General features: G+C 46.5%; 2 protein-coding genes across 17 annotated transcripts; one reads left to right on the top strand and one right to left on the bottom strand.

Annotated features, from left to right (window-relative positions):
- Positions 1–111: 111 nt before the first annotated feature.
- pdss1 (prenyl (decaprenyl) diphosphate synthase, subunit 1) lies at positions 112–3,288 on the top strand. The gene is made up of 11 exons (XM_019889574.1): positions 112–276; positions 633–697; positions 763–874; positions 952–1,082; positions 1,178–1,319; positions 1,397–1,508; positions 1,686–1,795; positions 1,875–1,955; positions 2,094–2,207; positions 2,288–2,368; positions 2,634–3,288. Exons 1-11 carry the CDS (start codon positions 133–135, stop codon positions 2,772–2,774), a joined length of 1,233 nt encoding a protein of 410 aa, XP_019745133.1. The 5' UTR covers positions 112–132; the 3' UTR covers positions 2,775–3,288.
- A 528-nt stretch (positions 3,289–3,816) lies between these two features.
- abi1a (abl-interactor 1a) lies at positions 3,817–21,173 on the bottom strand. Of its 16 annotated transcripts, XM_019889565.1 has the most exons (13): positions 20,941–21,049; positions 16,946–17,131; positions 15,588–15,755; positions 12,120–12,296; positions 11,832–11,846; positions 10,989–11,092; positions 10,402–10,554; positions 9,143–9,243; positions 8,068–8,169; positions 7,363–7,599; positions 6,783–6,872; positions 5,494–5,679; positions 3,817–5,231 (listed from the first exon to the last, which is right to left on the bottom strand). In XM_019889565.1, exons 3-13 carry the CDS (start codon positions 15,615–15,617, stop codon positions 5,056–5,058), a joined length of 1,371 nt encoding a protein of 456 aa, XP_019745124.1. In that variant the 5' UTR covers positions 15,618–15,755; positions 16,946–17,131; positions 20,941–21,049; the 3' UTR covers positions 3,817–5,055. The 16 variants fall into 16 exon arrangements, with proteins under 16 accessions (XP_019745124.1, XP_019745114.1, XP_019745113.1 ...); XM_019889555.1 differs by lacking the exon at positions 16,946–17,131 and having other exon boundaries at positions 10,989–11,089; positions 20,941–21,173; XM_019889554.1 differs by lacking the exon at positions 16,946–17,131 and having other exon boundaries at positions 20,941–21,172.
- Positions 21,174–21,381: the final 208 nt, after the last annotated feature.

The following is a 21,381-nucleotide window of genomic DNA, read 5'->3' as shown; positions in this document are numbered from 1 at the left end:
TTTTCTTTTTTTTTTTTTCTTTTTAAAGCTGTCCCGTAAAAAACATGACAAGCCTTGTCAACTTCCGTTTCCGAGTCTCACTCGGTCGCTGCCTCCCCTCCTCTTCCTGCCGCGGTTCTCGCCACGGCAAACATGGCGGGCCCACTGTGGCGGCAATGCCAGAGGTGGACCGTCGGTCGCGCCGCTGCGACTGTCCGAGAAGCTCAGTGGCACTTCTCCAGTTTCGAGCCCGCGTCCGCTGGGCGGACGCCCTCGAACTCGTGGCGGGGTGACGAGGTGAGTGTGCGGCGGTGGCGGTGGGAGTCGCTGTCACACCGGGAAGGGGAAACAAGGAAGGAAGGTCATCTGGTTACATAGTGTGAAATGCGGCTGTCAGTCATCTCACTGCGATGAACAGATTAGTTTTGACATTTATGGGCTCAAGTAGAAATAATTTCCTGTTCAGATATAATGTTCAACATTTGTCACTATAATTTAGATTAGTGGTAATAAGCTGGACTTGATACACTTCATTCATTCATTGACATTGACAAGTAAATAAACTTGTCACTTGCAAAATTGTGACCAATGGGTTGATAACACGTTTTTCATTGAAATAAGTGCCTGATGAAATTTTTTTTTTTTTTTTTTAGGTGCCACCATCGTTTCAATTAAACCAGAATTTCCTTCAGAGGTCCACAACGTTATCTCTCGCCAGGTGACACGTGATTCTATTGTGATTTTATTTTATTGTATTTGTAATACTGTCTGTTTTCCATGCAGACACAAGTATCCAGCGTGTTCCTGTAGGAAGATTCACAGCGATGCCAAACCCAAAGACCCCTTCACCCTTGCTCAGAAAGACTTGATGAGCTTATACGATGACATCAAAAAGGTAAATAACGTAAATGGATTTGAGCGACTTGATTCGGGAATCCTGCTCACTCTCACACGTTTTCTGTATTGTCCCAGGAGCTGTTTGTGTCTAAAGAAGAGCTCAAGTCTTTATGTGATTACTACTTTGACGGGAAGGGCAAAGCCATTCGGCCAATGATCGTCATCCTGATGGCCCGCGCCCTCAACATCCACAGCAACGGGGCAGGGTATTTAAAAAACAAAACAAAAAAAAAAACCCCACACATCCAGCTGTTCATTAGGCGTGAGTAGCGCATGACATGTCCTCCGTTCCGTCATCCAGAGACTTACTTCCCGGCCAGCGTGCCGTGGCCATGATCTCAGAAATGATCCACACGGCCAGCCTGGTGCACGATGATGTGATCGATGGCTCGGACAAGCGGCGAGGGAAGAGGACCATCAACGACCTGTGGGGCGAAAGGAAGGTACGCAGGAAATAGCGCTCGCTCTGGTCGCAGTCTATCACGTGTCGTGTTATTTTGACTGTGTCGTGTCCTTGAAGGCCATTTTAGCAGGAGACTTCATTCTGTCAGCTGCCTCAATGGCCCTGGCTCGCATCGGCAACATCACCGTGGTTAAAGTGTTGGCGCAGGTCATTGAGGACCTTGTCAGAGGTAATAATTCCTTAACAAAAGTGTGTGTATATTCACTTTTGTTTGTTTAAAAAAAAAAAAATTATACATAGGAAACGGACCTTGGAAAAAATTAATCACATTAAATCGCAATTATTGAAGAAGGTGGGGGGAATCACGATTAGTTGGGGGTTGAAATCATTTTTGTTTGCGACACAGGCGAATTCATGCAGCTTGGCTCAAAAGAGAACGAGAGCGAGCGCTTCAAGCACTACTTGGAGAAAACCTTCAAGAAGACGGCCAGCCTCATCGCCAACAGTTGCAAAGCAGTATGTACGTTCTGTCTGCACCACACCCGTGAGCGCACGCAGATGGACTCCTCCTTTTCATTCTCGTCTTTTACCTTAGGTGTCCATTTTGGTCAATGCGGACCCTGACGTTCACGAGATCGCTTACCAGTACGGAAGGAATGTTGGCATCGCCTTTCAGGTGTCGCAAATCAATGCAAAAGTCGCACACAATTAAAGATTAAGTGTGTGTGTGTTTAACAAAAAAGCAGATAAAATTACTCGAGTTGCTCCTGGAAATTGAAAAGTAGTCAAAATGAAGTAATTATTGTGTGCATAGCTGGTTGATGACGTGTTGGACTTCACGGCGGGCGCCAGTCAGTTGGGCAAACCGTCGGCCGCCGATCTCAAGTTGGGCTTGGCCACGGGACCCGTTTTATTCGCTTGTCAGCAAGTTAGTTTCGATAAACTACACGACCCATAAGCAAAGTTTTTTTTCTTCCGAATAAAAAAAATTATCATTCAATTTGTCAGTTTCCGGAGTTGCACGCCATGATCATGAGACGCTTCAGCTCCAAAGGGGACGTCGACCGAGCCTGGCAGTATGTCGTGCAGGTACCACAAATCGGCCACTTTTTTTTTCTTCTTCTTTGCAACACTTAATTTTTTTCAAGTCTATTCATCTGATTAAATCATTGTTTTATTTATTAGAAGTCAAATCTTAGTCAAATAAACCATTTAGACATGCACTGAACATGTTTAAGTTGAGTAAATTGGTTAATTTGAAATACAATTTCAAACAAAAAGGAATTATTCGACTACATAGAAGAAACTGTTACATCTGTATGATTATAATAATTTTTTTTTTTTGTGCGAGCAGAGTGACGGCGTGGAGCAGACCAACTTCCTGGCCCGGCGTTACTGCGAGGAAGCCATCAGGCACATCAGCAGGTTGCGGCCGTCGGCCGAGAGGGACGCCCTCATCGCGCTCACTCACATGGTGCTTGCTAGGGACAAGTAACGCACACCCCGGAGCCCCCCCCACCCCCCACCGGACATGAGAAACCCCATCAATGACGTCTCTTTCTACCTCGACACAAAGAGCGAGTCACATCATGTTTGACAGCTACGCACTATTTAGGCAGTTTATTAGGTACCTTTATATACAGTGTTGTATATAACTCGCATGATTATTGCGGAGATACCTAACAAACTGGCATCTGTACAAAGCCCCACACATGTAAATGTGGCCACAGTATATTTGGTGTGTATATTATACCTATTTTCTGTGTCCATAAGAAAAAAAAAATCATGTTTGGGGCTCTGTATGAGTGTGTTCTGGTGGTTTTTTTTAAATGCTCTGCATGGAATCGAGTGAAGCACTGAGCAAAGTATGTCACTATGTACTGTACTGTGTAGTCATTCCTTCTCCGGATCCGTCCGTACTTGAAATCTTACTGAAGGGTGACAAGTGTAACAAATCATGGCCTTAACATCTACAACCACTGCTCAATAAAAACATTTAGTTTTTTTTTATTTTATTGCAAAACATACCGTGTGTTCATGAATCATCACGTGCTTGTTGTACATAGAATTGTTTATTATAAAAGACTGTACATTAGGTTTTTTTTTTAAATCAACATATTTTACATACAATGAAGGGCAGAGTTGACTAGACGAGCCACATTTTCTTGTTGAATGCACAAGCAAATTTGAAGGAACAAAAGAAAACGACCTAATCGGAGAACTCTTGAGTTTACATCTGAATGAAAGTGGATGCTCGTCAAGAGGTAAGAAAAAGTTGGGTCTTTTATTTATATATATATATATATATATAAATATAAAAAATAGCTCATTAGCGTTAAGTTGAACGCGGAATGTTTGGTTTTCAAACTGCCAGTCCACCCCGCTCGACCTCTTGTTGCACATCAGCGTGGACAGTACTTGAATGCGTTCCGACTAATCACGTGAGTCTGCTCTCGTCTCTGATTGGTCAATGCAAACAGGAAGTGTACGGCTGAGTTAAGGCAAAAGCGATATGCAACGCCTCGCCCCGATGTTTATTTTTTTTAGACGGCTTTCGACGATACAGAGCATCGCGCAGACCACAGTACGCCAGAAAACAACCGAGAATGCACTTGTTGGACCAATTACTCCCTTGAACAGGGTGAAAAGACGACATGCTGCTTTGCTAACGGCATACGTGATAAAACCCGAAGACAAGTTCAGTGATGCGTTCAAGGCTACTGGGAGTTCGGCAACATCCGCCGGCTGCACCCTTTGTGAACGTTAACGCCTCGATTGAAAAATCCAAACTATCATTTTATGTATTGATCTGGTTATGCCTGATATCCTAGTTCAACGCAGCTGTGTTCCGAAGCAACATCTGTGTATTTTGTAAAATACCCCCCCACATCCCCCCAAAAAGCAAAAGAAACAAGGATGCCATCAAAACAATGTGTTGTTGGCATCCTCATTTATTTTACAATTTAATGTACATATGCTTAGCAACTCACCTAATCCTCGTTTGTGGAGCACTTCAATTTGAAAATTTCATTGGTCATTTAGTCATACATGCAGTATGGCACCACCAAATCCATCGGGAACCTGAAGGTAAACGTCGCATGGCAGGATTTCGTTTTTTCTTTTTTGCATTTAAGGATGTAAATGCATGAATGTGCCAAATGTGTTTAATTTCTGAGGTCCCGAAATCTGCATTTTCTGCAAGTTCAGTGATTCAACAGTAATACAAAAAAAAAAAAAAAATTAAAAATGTGAATACAATTACAAACGTAAGGTCAATAAACTGAAGGTAATATTTTTTTGTCTTCGAAATTGCTCTTTTCTCAGGGAGGAAGTGTTGAGTTGGACAAATTACAGCATAGAGAGAGAATACCGCCGACTGAAAGAAAAAAAAATTAAAGAAATAATTCCCATCGAACCCCTTGAAAGCAGTCGGCCATATTCCCAACATCCTTCAACTGTTGATGTCGCCCGTGCGCCCACCCAGAAAAAAAAAAATACAGTGAACCTCCGCTATATATTTCAGTTTACCGTTCGTGCAAACCGTATAATTGCGGACTTTTAAGCAACTGTTTTTTATGGGTGTGGCGTGTGAGTGTTGTTTGTATGTGTTGCTGCACCACATGTGTGCAAAGTAGCAGTTGATTGGGGAGGGAGAAAAAAAAAAAAAGCATATTGTCCTCTCCATAGCGCGGGTGGGACTGCAACGTATCTCCACAATCAACAGGGGTTCAATATAGACCAAATTGTTTGTCATCTTACTTATAAATTGTTCTGGTTTAGTCGGCGTAATGTATGATGCTCTCCACGTAGTTTCCGGGGAAGAGGCCGGTGACGCCGCTGCTGACACCTTCGTACCAGCCGTCGTCATTCTTCTTCACCACGTAGATGATGGCGCCTTCCATGAAGGACAGCTCGTCGTCCTTGTCCTTGCTGTAGTCGTAGATAGCCACCACTGGCGGGAAGAGGTGGAAACGATTACATTTCAGCTTGTTCGGTTTACGTATAAGTGTGCAAGGTGGTGTTTTTCATTTCATACAAAATAAACCTCGACATAGTTCAAGTTGCAGTTGTTGAAAGGGTTCAAATCACTGCAACACCTATGCTAGTTTCCATAAGCTGTCATTTCACATCACATGTTAGCAGTAAGCTAGGAGACTTTCATGAAGCAAAAATCAAGTGGTTTGATTGAGCATTTTGGTGTTTGCCACACCAACCTTTCTCGATGTAGTTCTTGGGCGCCCAATGGGGGTCTCCGTCAGCATAGGGGTCATTGTAGTGCACCACCGAGGCGTCCTCCTCCTCATAGTCCACCGGGGGAGGGGGCGGCGGTGGCGGGGACTCGTCGAACATGGCCATGTCATCCGGAGGCGGCGGCGGGGGCGGAGTCGGAGTGTCGGAGACTGGAGGGAGAACGACACACCGTCAATGTCACGTGGAGTTTGAGGTTAGCGGCACGACGATGCGCATGCACAATTGACACATGCAAATTTGAGGGATAACCTGTATTTTTTTCCCCCTTTTGACAAAGGAAAAAAATACGAACACAGGCTGGACATGCATGTTTTTCATTAGACGGGAACAAAACACTACTCAGACCATGACAACTAATCATGCAGCTACCATGCAAGGACAATGCAGTATTTGGTTAAATAAATGTTTTTGCACCGTTGCACTAAATGGGCGAAGCCTTCCCAGGATTTTATAATGTACTCTAAATGTTTTAAATCCAGCCAGAATAATTACTTTATTTCAACACACACCTAATCAGTCTTATGTACTTGCGAATTGACATTTGCAGATTTTTAGAAACTATCACTTACCTTTTTGCTCATTGGTGCTCAGGTCAAAGGGGAAAACAAATCTTGGGTAGTATTGTGGTGCCATGGAACTGTATTCAAGTGATTCCGGAATCTTTCAAATTATAAACTTATTTTTGGGGGCAGTGGAGGCACTCGCAGTGGATCAGAATCAGAAGCAATTTAAATTATTTTTAAAAAATACATCAATTAACAAGAAGATTTGTAAAAATATTTGTATCAATCTTTTAACATGTATTTATTCACGGGTCTCTGGTAAGCAAGCAACACATGCCCACATCATTCGGCACACTTACACAGAGAATTTGATGTTATCAAATACAACAATTCTTTTTATTGATGGGATGATTATCTCTAAATTTGGATCTCAGTGTACTGTACGAGTGTACCCAGTGTTTTGGACTGTGCACGAGTTGTACTTTTGTTTACACCACCAGGTGGTGACACATCTTACTTCTTTCAAGCCCGGTCTAGCATAATACACTTGACGTCCACAATATTGCTGCGGCAAATAGATTACGAGTGTGACCCTGGGATGAACAATTTGTTGAAGTTAGTCACATAGTTGCAGAGTGATGGAGGGGAGCTACGTGACACTTGTGAGTGGCGAGAGAGAAAGAGAGGGAGAGCAATGCATGCTGGGAGTTGGGAACACAGACTGAATCAATGATGGGCTTCACACTTACTGCTCTCCTGCATCCTGGCCACAAAGCCAGTCAGGGGGATCTGTGGCGTCAGCTGGGGCATGGGGGGAGGAGGAGTGGGGGCCACGCACACTGAAGAAGGGCACGCACGCGGAAAGAAACAAAGAGAAAGAAAAAGAAATGGAAAAGAAAGAGCATCAGACACCCAAAGTGGAAAAGAAAGGCTGCCCCACCCTGACTAAAGACGACAGGGGTCCAATCCATTGAAGAGGTGCGTCTCCAATCAAAGTGTGTACTTTTCTGGCGTTCGCTTCAAACTACTGCACTAAATACGGCCAATAACATTTTGCCGCTATCTTGGAACTCATCTTTTCTTTTTCAGAAAGCACCTGACTTCATTATGTTCTGCGTGGGAACGCAATATGACACTGAAGCATCCCAAAAAATAGTTCACCTGACTAATTCGTACGAAGCTGTAGTGTAGACTATCACGACACTACGCTAACAGAGTGGTGAAGTCATAATTAGAGTAAAATCTTGGGATAAAAAAAGTCCTGAACCTTGAGTGGCATATGACTACACTCACTAGACTACACTGGCCTTACTCTGGCGGGGGCCTTACTTGAGTTGTGGCTGTAAGTGGGCGTGCCCCCGTTAACATGAGGCTGTTGTTGCTGAAGCTGCTGCTGCTGCTGCTGCAAAGAGAACTGCGAGGTGACGGACGGGGCCCGGCGGTAGGTGCCGGTGGCCGACACCATGGAGACGGACGAGTTGGCGGGGTTGTGCCGCGAAATCTGCCGCGAGATGGTGCCGAACTGCGACATCGGGGCGGGGCCTAAGCCGGGCCCTGGAGCCACCGCTGGCGAGGGGTCGGTCGGGTGGGGAATGCCCGGAAAGCAAGCGGGAAGATGAAAGAAGGAAGGACAGAGACAAAGAGACCCCAAAACAGTGAACAATCTGATTAGAATCAGATGTGGACCATCAAAAGGAAGCAGCGCGGGTGCTTAGATGACATTTCAGGAGAGAAATAAAAATTGTAAAAGAATGAAAAAAAATAAATCTGCTCCCTGTCATGTTTTTGTCATTTCAAGTCGTCTCAAAGAAAATGATGCATCCACGACGAACTTCCTCAACCAGCATTGCTTCATCAGAAAAAGGTAACTAATCGGTTAAACATTCGTGTGCCAACAGACAGAAAGTAGAGTCAACCACCACCACCACCATCACCACCAAGATTGAGAGAACTGGTTTGAGGGTCTGGCTCCATCCGACTGACCCACCAATACCGTGAGCCAGGTATGACGACTGGCACGCTCGAAGGTCTCACCTATGGGAGGAGGTGGAGGTGGTGGTGGCGGTGGACCGAGCCCAGCTGGAGGAAGAGGAGGAGGCGGAGGAGGCGCACCCGGGGGGGAGGTCATGAACGGGACTGTGGAAAGGTTTTTTTTTTTTCTTTACATTTTTTTTGAAGCACCAGGAGACTTGGGGCTCCGATTTACTATAGTTGACTTGTGTCGCGAGCGAACGTCAGAGAGGCTGCTGCCTGAGTGAAAAGGAACGACGGCCTGACATGCGGGGCAAGGAGATTAGCAGTCGCGCAAAAGCTGCTGTGGAGCGCGCTTTCGTAGCCTGCGTCCGCTGTTCTTCTACGATGCTCAACCATGTGACTGCAGCGACTGATGTCACTGGATAGGCAGTGTCCATTTAACCCTTTCATGCACCATGTAACCTGATAACACGATAAGCCGTCCACTGTAGCAACCGCTGTACCTAAAACGGTTAAAGACAACCGTGTTGCGTGCCTAACTTTAGTTTAGACACTTCCCAGTTTCTGACAATATGTGACGATAATCCACTTCAGTCAACTCAAAGTGCATTTTTCATTTGCGATGCTCTCACATTTTCTGCATTTTTATTTGACACAAGCCGCTTATTTGGGATAGTCGTCACTCAGCCCCTTGTTCCTTCTTGGGGCCACTGTTTCCATGGTGACACTTCCTTCCTGCGCTGGCGAGGCCAACAGGCTGCCGCGCAAACTCTCAAAGGGTCTCCGAGCGACAGACGCGGGGCGCGGGAATGTGATGAAACGACCCCCGGGTGCGCTTCGATGTGCGGCGGCGCCGCTGCTTTAATGCAGCTTTGGCCTATTTACACTGCCACACATCCACGACGCGCGGCTCTCCGAACACAATGGGACTCCGCATAATCCCTGTCGGGTAAACAGGCTTTACGCAACACTTTATGATCATACGTCATATTGGCGTGTGTGTGTGTGTGTGTGTGTGTGTGTGTGTGTGTGTGTGTGTGTGTTGCTATCATGGCACCATACTGTAGTTGAAATCTCAAACAATCCAATGACATATTGAAGCATCTTGCCATGTCGAAATCGCAAACAAGCTCACCTGATCCGGCGTTGGGAATGGATGGCGTCGGCACGGCGATGGGAATGCCGATGCCGCTGCTGCCGCTGTTCTCCCGGCTGCTGCTCCCCCCGCTGCTGCCACTGAGACACACCACACACACTCACATTAGAAGGGTTCACTTTTTCCCCCCCACAAAGGGTTCACAAACTTTTTCCTCTCACTGCGATTGGACTTCATTACGTCCAACCACTGGTGACGAGAAACTTCCACATGGGGCCACAATGAAAAACACTAAATATATCCGAGTCAGCTGGATTTTCTCTGTGTTTTGGGTGGGGGCGGGATCTGGTGGTTACTCCTGCCTGCTGTCCTAATTTGAACATCAAAAATTCCATCCAAAACGTGTGGTTGACATGAACATTGTAGTCAAGCACGTGAATTCGATCAATGGAAGCAGAGGACATCAAAGTGTCACATGTGCGTCAGCACATTTGAGTTTGACCCTGGGGTGGGTCAGCCTTGATCCTCCTCTACCTCCTCTTCTACTTTCATCGTGCTTTGAACTGATGACCCCGCCCCCTACCTCCCCCATCTCTCGGCCTCACTGTCAACTAACATGCCCCTGAAACCCCTCAAGCACCTTCCATCCCAGTAAACCAGGCCCCCTCGCCCCAACCTCTTCCATCTCTGTACCCCCCACCCCCCCTGATCCATGTCAGTGGAGCCCCCGGGGCACTCATAACACAAACAACAGGGTTTTACCCTCCGCGGGCTGCACAATAAAAACGCCAACACTTTTTTTGTTTAGTCCAATTTTATCTCACTCCTTTGCTCATTGTGTTTAAGCGCTTCCCCCTAACCTCCTTATTTGTTGCAAAAAAAAAAAAAAATGCAAAAGAAACATAATAATGCACAAGAATAAAATATTAACGAGCATCCAAGCCTGCCGCATTCCTTCGCTAACGAGCCCATACTTCAAATGAGACGAGAGTTTCGCTCTCGATGGAGGTGTGTGAGCAAAACATGCATGCAGCACTGTGACCTAGTGGTTAGCATGTCTGCCGCGCAGTTGGGAGGTTCAGGGTTTGAATCTGGCTTCCAGAACTTCCTCTGCAAAGTTCGCAATTCATCCTCGTGTTAGCATTGCGACTGATACAAAGCTTTTTTCCCCCCTCAGTCAAGATATTTCACTTCATGGCACCAATGTGCTAATTGGCTATTAGACTGCGTTTTGGTGCCCGCTTGTTTTATTATGTTGCAGAAAGAGAAAGACAAAACCAACAAGGTTAGACCCCTACCTGTGTGTGCGCTGCCTCTGGTTGAGCGAGGCCGTGCGTCCAGGACTGTGCTGCGCGCCATGCTGGTTGCCCAGGCGGGCCGGGCTGGTCATGTAGTCGTTGGGCACCGTTGGGGGCTTCACAGGCTCCAAAGTTTTGTAGGATGCGTTGCGACTGCAGAAGCCCCCACCCCCCCAAAAAATACATTAAAAAAAAAATAAATAAATAAAAATCAAGCAGCAAGTGGTGTGTTCAGGGAGGGCGTCCTTAATTTTCGCATTTCATACAATTACTGCATTTGTGACTCTTGAGAAGGACAAATAAAAGTCTTGAAGCAAGCACACTCGGCCTCAATGTGTGAGTGGGCGTTTTTGTTTGCTCGGACAGATGTCATAGGAAGGAGCAAGAGGGTGAGAGGTGGTGCTGAGGAATACTTTCAAAAGTATCTTTTCATAACTGTAAATATGTTTCAAGTGTACGCAATGGTAAAAAAAAAAAAATTTCACTGGGTAGGTCTGGAGCATCCCCCCACCAATATAAACTTCACATTACATACTTAAAAGACGATGGGATTATGTTGTGTTCCATAGTGACTAACAGTGTCTTACCCGAGCGTGCCGCGCCCTGACATGGGCGGGCTCGGTGGTTTCTGCGTCGGCGGGTTGGTCCGCGATAGCGTTCCGACTCGGATTGACTGATTGTTTCCGTGCTGCTGTGGTTGACAGGGGGAAAAAAAATAAAAATAAAAAGAGAGTAACACGCCTTTAGAGCAGACTACTGGTCCAACACTTCATCAGCGAGCACAGTTTGACAGCTGCACTTGTTTCAGCCTTCCAAACCTTCTGGTGAAACAAGTGCATCCAAACAAGCAGATCATTATTACCACCACCAAGGAAGTTGCGTTTTGCACTGTGCTAGCGTTCGTTCTCAGGATTAAGCAATCAAAGTCCAACTTCATTTAGAGGGTCTGCGAATCCAAATTAATTAGATATAACACATTTCCTGAAATAGTGGCCACCGTTGTAATAAATGCATTTTAGTTCATCTGAAACTACATGAGTACTCGCCTGGGCGGTTGAATAATCAACCACCCTTTGTCGATATTTGAGGAAGTCTGGCATGCTGGTGGAATAAAACGTGTTTCTTTGGCCTTATCGGAGTCGTCTATGCTAATCGTGGGTGTGCGAGCTGAGTTTAAAAAAAAAAAAAAAAAAAATCACTAAACTACGCGGCATCTAAGGACGACAATACACATTGTGAATGACAAGGGTTGAGGCGTTCAGGAGGGGGGGATGGGGGGGTTGTTTGTCATCATCAAGAGGTTGATTAATGGGGAAACACAAGGACTACATGACAAGAATTGTGATATCGCGTACTATAGTCCATGTGAAAGGGAGAATTTTTTTTTTTAATGCAGGATGGCAAAATGGGTCATGTGACAGACGACTTACCTTGGCTTTCATCCACTTAGTGTGGGCAAGTGGTGTGAGGTGGGGTGGTGGAAAAACAGGAGAGAGACAGAAAGAGGGCATGTCAAAACGGCCAGAAAGGAACAAGGAAATACCGAGCTCGGAGCGAACTTCGCCGCCACATCCGCGTGCATCGAGAAGGGTTCACCTTCAAATGCCGGCAAGGCGTCAGTAAGTATCACCCCGAGAGACAGCAAAGAGAGGCCACGGAGCAGCGGGTGCGACAGAAAAAAGGTTAGGGGCCACTGCTGTGACGTGACGAGCTCTCACCTTGACTCCGTGTCCGACGTCATCCAGCAGCGCGTAGTCGATCGGCTTCCTGATGTAGCGCACCGGCCGCTCCATGTTGGCCGGCGCAATAATCTTGTGGGTCCTCGCCGTGTTCTTGTTCGTCGTCAGGATGCCGATCTCCCGCCGCGCCACCTTCTCTTTGTGGATGTCCACCGTCTGCGAATGACATCGGCGGGTACTTGGTGAGGGTGGGGACCCAACAGAAATGTCAACACCACAACGTGAGGGGCAGCCGTCATTCACGTCGCAACGCCGGTTTTCTCTGGGCAATCGAGCCAATGTTTTTTTTTTTGTTTCAAGCGGTCACGTATTAAATCCCTCTCGTGTTTAGATTGCTTCACTCACAGTCTAGAAATTTGGTGCAGAATAGCTCAAAGCCCACATGAGCTTCAAAAGACGTCCATCCCTAGTCGAGATATGTGCCCCCCAAGATTAATGGCGGAGGCGAGCGAGGGGGCTCGTTGGGAAAACGGGTCAGGCTGCTGACGGATGGATGCGCACACACCAGTAGCAGCTAGCGGCCATAAATCTTCGACCAATCAAAAGGCCGGGAGCGGTATGTCAAAACCTTGAGCAAACCTAACTTGACAGCGTACGACCAGACGAAATACGTGCACCAGCAGCGCTTTGGAAATTGAGGTCAGGAAGGACAGGAGCAAAATGCCTCGAGACTCGGAGATGGGTTTCACTCAGCGGCGGCCGTCTCCACGCCAACAGAAGCATCGCCTTCCATTTCCAAAGCTTAAGTAAGTCTTGATACTTGTTCAAGAAAAAAAATTGTGTCTGGGCGACGGATTCCACACATTCTTCTGTAGCAAAATGTGGCCTCGGGATCGAAGTCATTTTTAGCTTATAAAAACCACAACCAGGAAATGATTCAGGCACGTCCGGCGGGATTACAAGGACAGAATTTAGCAAACCCTCCCGGTTTGTTTAGCATGCCGGTAAAGGGGGTCTGATAAACGACAGTTCCAATCCTATTTTGGGCTTTCAACAATTACTTTGAGGGGCATCATTCGAAAAAAAGCCCATTCATGTTGTGCTTTTTTTTTTCTTTCTCCCCCCCTCCCTCCTCAACATCCTGAGACTGACTCACTTCTTCCTGCCCCGCTTTCACATCGTGTCACAAGACGCATACCCGGACAAATGGCTCACGCCTCATGTTTATTCTTGCCAAAAAAAGCCCTGAGGGTTTTTTTTTTTTTGTTTGGCCTGCGAGTGCCTCGCAGACAAAAGACATGACGCGCCTTCAATTTCTTGACCATTCCTGGTGGTGTTCACAGTGACTCAGACGGAGGAGTCCCGCCATGTGTGGCCTCTGTAAAGCTTCCGTTTACGATTTAAATCGAGAGTGCCACAGTCACAGACGTCCATTTTTCAGCGAAGGCACATTTTAAACCGAATTATATTTGACATGACGTCACTGTCAGGCTGAAACACACGCCTGCCCAAAATATGCTCAATTTCACATGTTCCCCACAAATCGATAGTACCGGTCGTTCCCGACGTCTTCTGTTATTTTTACGCAGTACAGACCAACTCCGATAGTTGCTTGACAACAAATCGATTAATTTTGGACACTTCAACTATTTAAGTGTCACAAAACTTCGCGACTTCTTCACTTGGGGGGGTGGGAAATAATTGGCACAGGAGTCGCATGACGGACACGCACACGCGCGGTCGATGGCGGTGTCACAAGCGAGGTTGTCGGTCCGAGGAGTCGGCCTCCGCTGCGCACACAAAGCTCTCCCTGTTGGCGGCCTCTTAGCAGCCACTTCACACGCAAGACAAAGTGGAAGATTAGCTTTTTTTTTTTTTTTAACCCCCTCAACCCCCCCACCTCTTCCTCTTCAATCGCCGCTGCAGCTCGTGGAACACAAGAGGGGACGAAAACATTTCCCTACAGTCCAAAATAGTCTTTTCATTTCTCTTGCTTAAAAAACGCGGTTAACGATTGAACCAATCTTGAGCTGCGTTTCATATCCTCGCCCTAGGCTGACCCGGGTTGTTGCCATGGTAACACAACAAGTCCTATGACTTTCGTATTGGCTTCGAAACTATTCACTGAGATGAAAGTGAACAATTGAGATTTTTTTTCTTTCTTTCAAGGTCTTTGCTTTACTCGCTTGCCAACTTCCTCATTCCACTGCACTCTTGCCCTCGAGTCCCACCAAGTGCACTTTTGCCTCCATTAGGATGAAAAACTGACCTTCGGTGTATCGCGAAAAAAAAAATTCCTGGCGCGATACACAAGGATGAAGGAAAAGAAACATAAGATAGCTAACGTGAGAAAAGCACAGCCCATACTGCAGAGAGGCGGGACAAGAAACTTGTGTTTGGACCCAACGGGACAACAACACATGTAAAAGACGTTTACATCATGTTTTTAAATCAACAGGCACAAAGGTACTTGTGGGGCAAGTCTTTCTTCCACGCCTACCCATTGAAAAACATTTGATTTCGGTTGACGACTAAACGTCCAAAGCAATAAATGACTAATGAGCTAATCCCCAAATAATCACGATAACTATGTCAGAATTTCCAACACATCTCTTTCTCAGTCAACTTGTTAAAATATAATTTGGTCTCCCTTCAAAATAAGTTACTTCCCTTAATATCGATTCAGGCGACACTTTATACATTGAAATTAGGTTGTGAATCCTTATTCAAGCCATTTGTGTAGTTTTCTCAATGCCACAGGAGTTCCTCCCACCCGGAAAAGTACGTGTGTGATGTCATAGTGAAACTTCTATTGGCCGCAACTCATTTTTTTTTTTTTTTAACTTGTCTGAGCTCTTAATACCGTCATTGGTACTACCTACACGTGCACGAGTGTTGCTTCTGCAGAAAAGGGAAAGGTTCCGAGAGATCTGTGATATACCTTCAAACTTGAGGGGCTTTATTACAGCTCCAAGTAGGACTCCAGAACTCCGCCAAGGCTGATAAATTGCAATTTGGAACTGCACAAATTGTACGCGGCCACCCATGTGCATATTCCTGAATTTTGTCACTCTCATTGACCCCAAAAAATGGCTTTGCCCCGTGTCTGCCATATCAATAGTGAGCTGCAGTTTGCCCTCTGAATCCTTAACTAAGGTCCCGCACACCTTCCCGAGGAGGATTAAACGCTCAAACGCCGATGGATTACCCTGTGGAGAGAGCGTGCGGGCCACCTTCTTCTCCACTGGGATTAATTTGCTTGACCCTCTCATGGTGCTGCGCCGTCAGGAGCCTTTTTAAAGGAACGATCCTCAAGTACAGAGATGGCTCTTCCGAATAGCAACAAACTGACAGCGCAGCTCGACGCCGAAGGTCAAACAGGTTTGTGGACGGTAAAGGAAACCGCGACGGCGCGGCGCTGTGGTTCAAAATAACAAATCGAGAAGCGAAAAGCAGAAGTGGGCACTCTGGTTGCACAACGGTGGTCAATGTGTGCGCTCGTATGACCTGAGAGATGTGGTTGATGGAGGATTCCATGCGCCGCAGCTGCGAGGCCTGGATGTCCAGCAGCTGCAGCACATTGTTGGCTAAGGCGTTGATCTGGTAAGCCACGCTGGCCAGGGACTGCGTGGTGTAGGCTTTGGTCTCCTCCAGAGCTTTCCTCTTGTCCTGGGCCTGCAGGGAACACAAAAGGCAGGAGGAGAAGGAAAAACGTGAATTCAAACGAGCGTCTGGTCGGCATTGCCGGGATATCCCATACCGCCCCCCGACACCTCCTGATCCAAAGACGGCAAACTCTCTGGGGCCGGCGGGGTTAAGTGTTCACGCCTGTTGATGTGTTGCTTCTGAATGTGTTTAGGGTGTATAATTAGCGCGACATTGAAAGAAGCGACTGTGGGTGTCACTGTACCTCAGTTTAAAAAAAAATAAAATAAAAACAGCAAGAAGCAGATTCAGCCTGCGCAAGCATACGACTCTTAAATCCCGCTTGTCAGTGCACAAGTGCTGGCCTACATTTTCCCGCTCAGACAATGTTTATTCTCTTCCAGCTACACTTCGCAAAATGGGTCAACGCCTCCTCGGTCGGTACAGTAGATAGCGACGCGTCATTGGCTGGCCTCAAAAATATCGGGTCAACATAATTCCTCCTTGTAGAACAATAATTGGGCTTTAAAAGGAAACGGCACAGAATCTTCCAGAATCTCTTTGCTGATTCAAAACTCGCCCCCCAAAAAATTACATTTGACACAAAATTAAAGATGATAAATGTTAATCGCACGGCCGAAGTCAAACATCCAATCCCATTCAAACTGGAAGCGCCGCTCCGCTTTCTATCTTGAGGAAGGTTTTTGCTTCTGCTATTCTGCCGCTAAATTTCCCATGAAAACTTCACAGAAGTTTTCCACCCTTTTGCAACGCTCGATGAGGAACAAGCGTCTCGTTCTGGCGTCAAAAGGGCGACCGCCCGCCCCGTCCCTCACGTTCAACAGACACGCTCGGTTACACAAACATCTGGAGGCATCGCGGTTGCTGTATCCACCGGCTCGCAAAGTCGAGCGACTCTTGTGGACTTTTTCGCAGAGCTCCCGGCGTACTTTTGTCTTTCATTTCGGAGTCGACAAAAGACGCGGCAGAGCGCCGCGGCTGTCGCCGCCTCATCTGGTTTGAAAAGCAAAAAGAAGAGAGGAATGCGAGACACGCGCGCGTGTGTGTGCGTGTGTACGCTCCCAATAAACCTGCCACTGGGAGCTGAGGTAGGCAGGATAAGAATCTAATTATATGGCAAGAAGAATGAAGTGAAATTTCGGAGCGTGTGCACAATCTCGCAGGTACAGCAGATTTATATCATAAGAAGATACGCTCACACTTCATATTTCGCTGCCCTGCTCCAAATTTAGAGCTGCCTGCCTTCGGTGTCGTACAATGTTTCACCCCACAACATGCCAGGCAGAGAAACAATCATCTCCGGACTGGCGGCGGGGGGAGAGGAGGAAAAGTTTAGACTTCCTCTCATGGGACCCAAAACTGTCCAAGAGTCTCCACCCAGATGCCTGAGAAGAAAGAGGAAACGGACCTCCTGACATAATGACATCACTCAAGACACCACATAGAAAGAAACTCAAGGGTGCATCATGTCTTCCCACACATGTAGCGAGAGGGCCCGACCGACGACGAGGAAATCTCAGGAATGTCTGGAATCCATCTCAAGTTGTTGAAGTGCGGACGGTTGGGTTGTCAAGGACGACCGCGACAAGAAAATAAACACTCAGGACCAGGAAGAGGAGTCTGTGTTGGGTTTTTTTGTTTGTTTGTTTTTAACTCGGTAGCTCCTAACAAATGCCAAATCTTGACACAAAATATCTTCAGGAAACGGTTCAGAGGTCAAACATCCATCGAAAGCGGGGGGGAAGGAGCGCTTGGCAATCTCACGAAGCTCTTGGCCACACGAAAACGCACGCACGGCTGATTGCTGCCAACTATAATCTCGGCCGGACAGCTGTTGAACTCGGATTGATGTAACCGTCTGAAATCCGGAAGCTCATTAGGACGACCAACCACATCAGATTACAGCACGAGTTCACACCGACTCGCATTCGAGGCCGTGTGCTTCGCCGCATCGCATGGAAGGCGGCTCCTAGCAAGGAAATCCAAACAAAAGTGTGATCATTTTTTGCGTTTACGCTTAGCATTTGAAACTAAATTCTTCCTTGACTTTGATAAGAAGCAGCTCAGGTTGGAATGAGTCGAGCTATGTAAGAAAGCGAAATGACTACTGATTGATGTTGTGAAAAAAAAAGACTTTTTTTTTTTTAATGATGACTTCAAAGGACAGACATCTGTTGCCATGTAGAGTTACTCCCGTTTTTTTTTGTTTTTTTTTTGTAGTTATAAATTGTAATATAATTAAAGGGCCGGGACACAATGTAGAAATAAAAGGGATGTGATTGACTGCCCCAACTTTTTAAAATGGCCACCACTCAAAGCGATTGCACATTTTCATGGGTTAAGTATCAGCGCCTGGTATCGGGAGCATCCAAGAGTACCCGATACTTTAAAATAAGGCAGGTGTCGACTCGATACGATCCCTGGTATCGGTATTTGCCCATCACTATTTGTGTCAGTACCGTATTTAGCGTTTCTCCGTCAGAGCAAACAAACGAATAAAGAAAAACGCGCAAACTGTTGATAAAGACGACAAACTAACAAGTCAAAAATATTAAACAGGGAAACCAACATGTGCGATTGGTATATGTGAAGGACGAGGACACCTGGAAGAACAAACAACATGAAGGCAGATGGCGGACGACTGCAAGGCCAGAAGGCCTCCGCGACCTTAAAGGATTGCCGGAGCGCAATTAAAAACTCCTTAGGTGTGTCACAAAAGGAGAACTTGGCCTTGCCTCAAACTTATTAACCTTTGCCGAGTGACTTTGGAATTGGACGGTCCCACTCTCAGCAGGAAGGAAGCCACACACTTTGTCGGAACACAGCAGATGTGGGCCAAGGAGTGTAAAGGTCACGCAGTCAGGGAAAATTCGACACGGATAACGGAGTGGGAATTTTGTTTTTGAAGTCTGTCAGGAATATTATGAGAATATGCACATTTTTCTCACGTTCGTGGAAAATTTCGGACAGTCGCGATTTTATTCGTGTAAGATGAAAAGTCAACTTCGTTTGACCTCATGTAACCTTTTGAAGGCACATTAAATGGCTTATTGTTTCATTATCGTTGGCACAGTTTGATGTTCGACAACAAGGAAGTGAATGGCAAAATTCACAACAGGTGTTTGATGCGTAAAAATTTCCAGGGGGAGCCCGGCTTTTTGTTTTTCAATGACTCTTCCGGTCTCTGATGCAACCTACTGATGACTTTGGGGCTCTTGAGCTGCGCTTCCTGTTTGAAGCATAACACAACCAACTGTCAGGCATCACCTTGGGTCTTGTGATGTCAAAAGTTCAACAGCGTGACAAGGAGGACGGTTTAAATACTACTTCAACAATTTCACCCCGCTCCTGCTTGCTTTTTGGGAGTAGCGTAAATCATTCCCGGGGATCATTTCCAACTTTGAAGATTCCTGACATTTTGCAACCACAGTTGACCCCCATTTTGTGATCGGCGTGACACATTCAAACTAAGACTCAACTCGAAAAATAAATATATAAAAATGTTAAGCTCCTCATCTTGCGATGTGACGTGTCGAAAAAATGCGCTTTCCATAAGATCCCTCTGTCGGCCTATTCCAAATCCACAATGACGGGTACACGCGCGCTCACACACCGACACGCCTCAGCTTGAAGCGACTTGTCACTGCAAACCTTTACAACGGCGTAACTTCCTCCCACTCCTCTTCTTCTTCTACACTCCCGGTGTGTCACTGACAGCGCTCAAATAAGAAGATGAAGAGCGAGCATTTGGAAGGATGCGGCGATGACTGTGGCGCACTCTTTGTCTTTGGCGTCTTGACTCGCGTTTCCTCAGGAAGTGTCCTAATAATCGAGCCAGCGTGGCCGCGTCTTAATCGCCTGCTTTTGTCCTTGACGGCTTTCCTGTTTGTTCACATTCAAGAGATAAAAAAAAGGACTATGACTGTGTGCTGTTTACATTTTTTTTATCATTAGTACTGTGTGTAGTGTGGCGGCTCTGCATCAGCAAAGAAATGGAGAAAGAAGAAGACAGTGGCAATGAAATGACGAAGACGCCTAGTGCTAGCCTAACTAAGCCTTGTCGCATGAAACGATGAAGCCTGCTTGAATGAAAAGCAAAACGTCTTCTAAAACAACAACAAAAAAAAGTTTCTAGAAAGGACACATTATCCGCAAAGACGTCAAAGCGGACCAGAAAACACTTTAGCTGGTCGTCGAGGGCTATAATTGGCATAAATGTTCCTCGCAGCGGTGCCTCCACGCTGCCAAATCTTACAGCAAACAGGCCTAGGAAGAAAACGAAATTACAGGGAATCCTGAGGGGGAGTGCAGCTGGAATAGACACACCCTCCATGGTTGATAATGGTGCCTCTTCTTCCTGCTGTTACTTGCTCACTGAACAAAGCTGTCACATTTTTAAAAACAAACCCCCAGTGTCACTCATGCGCCAAATGGTCCTAAAAGCTATACAGTGGAAGCTAAATGAAGTCAAACTAAATGGGCAGCTGTGCAGCCAGCAAGGGGTGAAAGCTACCAAGAAGTTTGTTGGGGGAGAAGAGAGGAGAGAAGGGGGAGAAAGAAAATCAATAGCACCAAGCTTTATTGACCTGGCTACACATTCCTCAAGCCTGCAGATGAATTACAGTGCATTCCACAGATTACCACGCATGTGTCTCATCATAAACGAGCTAATGGATTGAAGATAACAACAACAACAACAACGCAAGTGGGACGCTGGAGTTCACTTGTTGCCACTGAACGCTCCACTACAACACGCATCGTTTTTGTGGGACGATGAGGTGATTTTAAAACGGTCCGTTGGTTAGTATAGTGTTTATAAAGGGTTCTGCTGGCACTGCGTCGCATAAATGCGGGATTAAACGATTTCTTTGAAGGGCCTCCATGTGAAATAAAAGCAAGTTTAACAGCTGAGACGCGTTCACTGACCGGCTGTAAAACAGGCCTCCAAAGCGTCGGCAGTTTTTAACCGACACGGCGTGTTATTATTCGAAGAGGGGGGGAAAGTAGACACACCCTCCGTATAAACACGTCAAATATCGCCACCGCTGCTCATTACGAGGCGCCCCGTGAGCAGTGTGTTAACACGGCCCCGCAAGACACTTTCTTTATCGACATTTCCGGTGCCAACCAGCGTTCGAATCCTCAGCCTTTTTCGCCACAAAAGGCGGTAGGAGTTAGCTGCGCTTTAGCTTACCTGCACATAATTGTTTTCACAGTAGTCCGCGACTCGGGTCAGGTTCTGGTAACTCTCGACGAGCGCTTTCTTGCCGGCCGGGATCTCCTCATCGAGCAACATTTGTAGCTCTGCCATCTTTACATGTCTCCACCGAGCGTCGTTATCCCTTGCCGACTTCCCTTACGAGTGAAGCCGCCACCAGCTCTGCCTCAGCCCAGGGAGCGGCCCCTCCCTCTCCTGATATTTGCGGTCGACTAGCCCATTGACTCCTAAAGGAGCATGCTGGGAATTGTGGTCCTTATCATTTTCTGGTCGCCAAACCCGCATCGATCTACCTTTTTTCAGCACGTTTGCCTTGACGAACAGCTATTTATGTAATAGTTCAGTCTCATTCTCATTTTCGTTGTATTGAACACGAGTGTCCCCGACGATGTTTTATCGCTGACGACGGGACTTTTC

This window comes from Hippocampus comes, unplaced genomic scaffold (assembly GCF_001891065.2).
Source record: "Hippocampus comes isolate QL1 unplaced genomic scaffold, H_comes_QL1_v1.1 scaffold490, whole genome shotgun sequence".
NCBI classification, from domain to species: domain Eukaryota; kingdom Metazoa; phylum Chordata; class Actinopteri; order Syngnathiformes; family Syngnathidae; genus Hippocampus; species Hippocampus comes.
The sequence above is the reverse complement of the archived record's forward strand: the minus strand, read 5'-3'. Positions and strand labels throughout refer to the sequence as shown.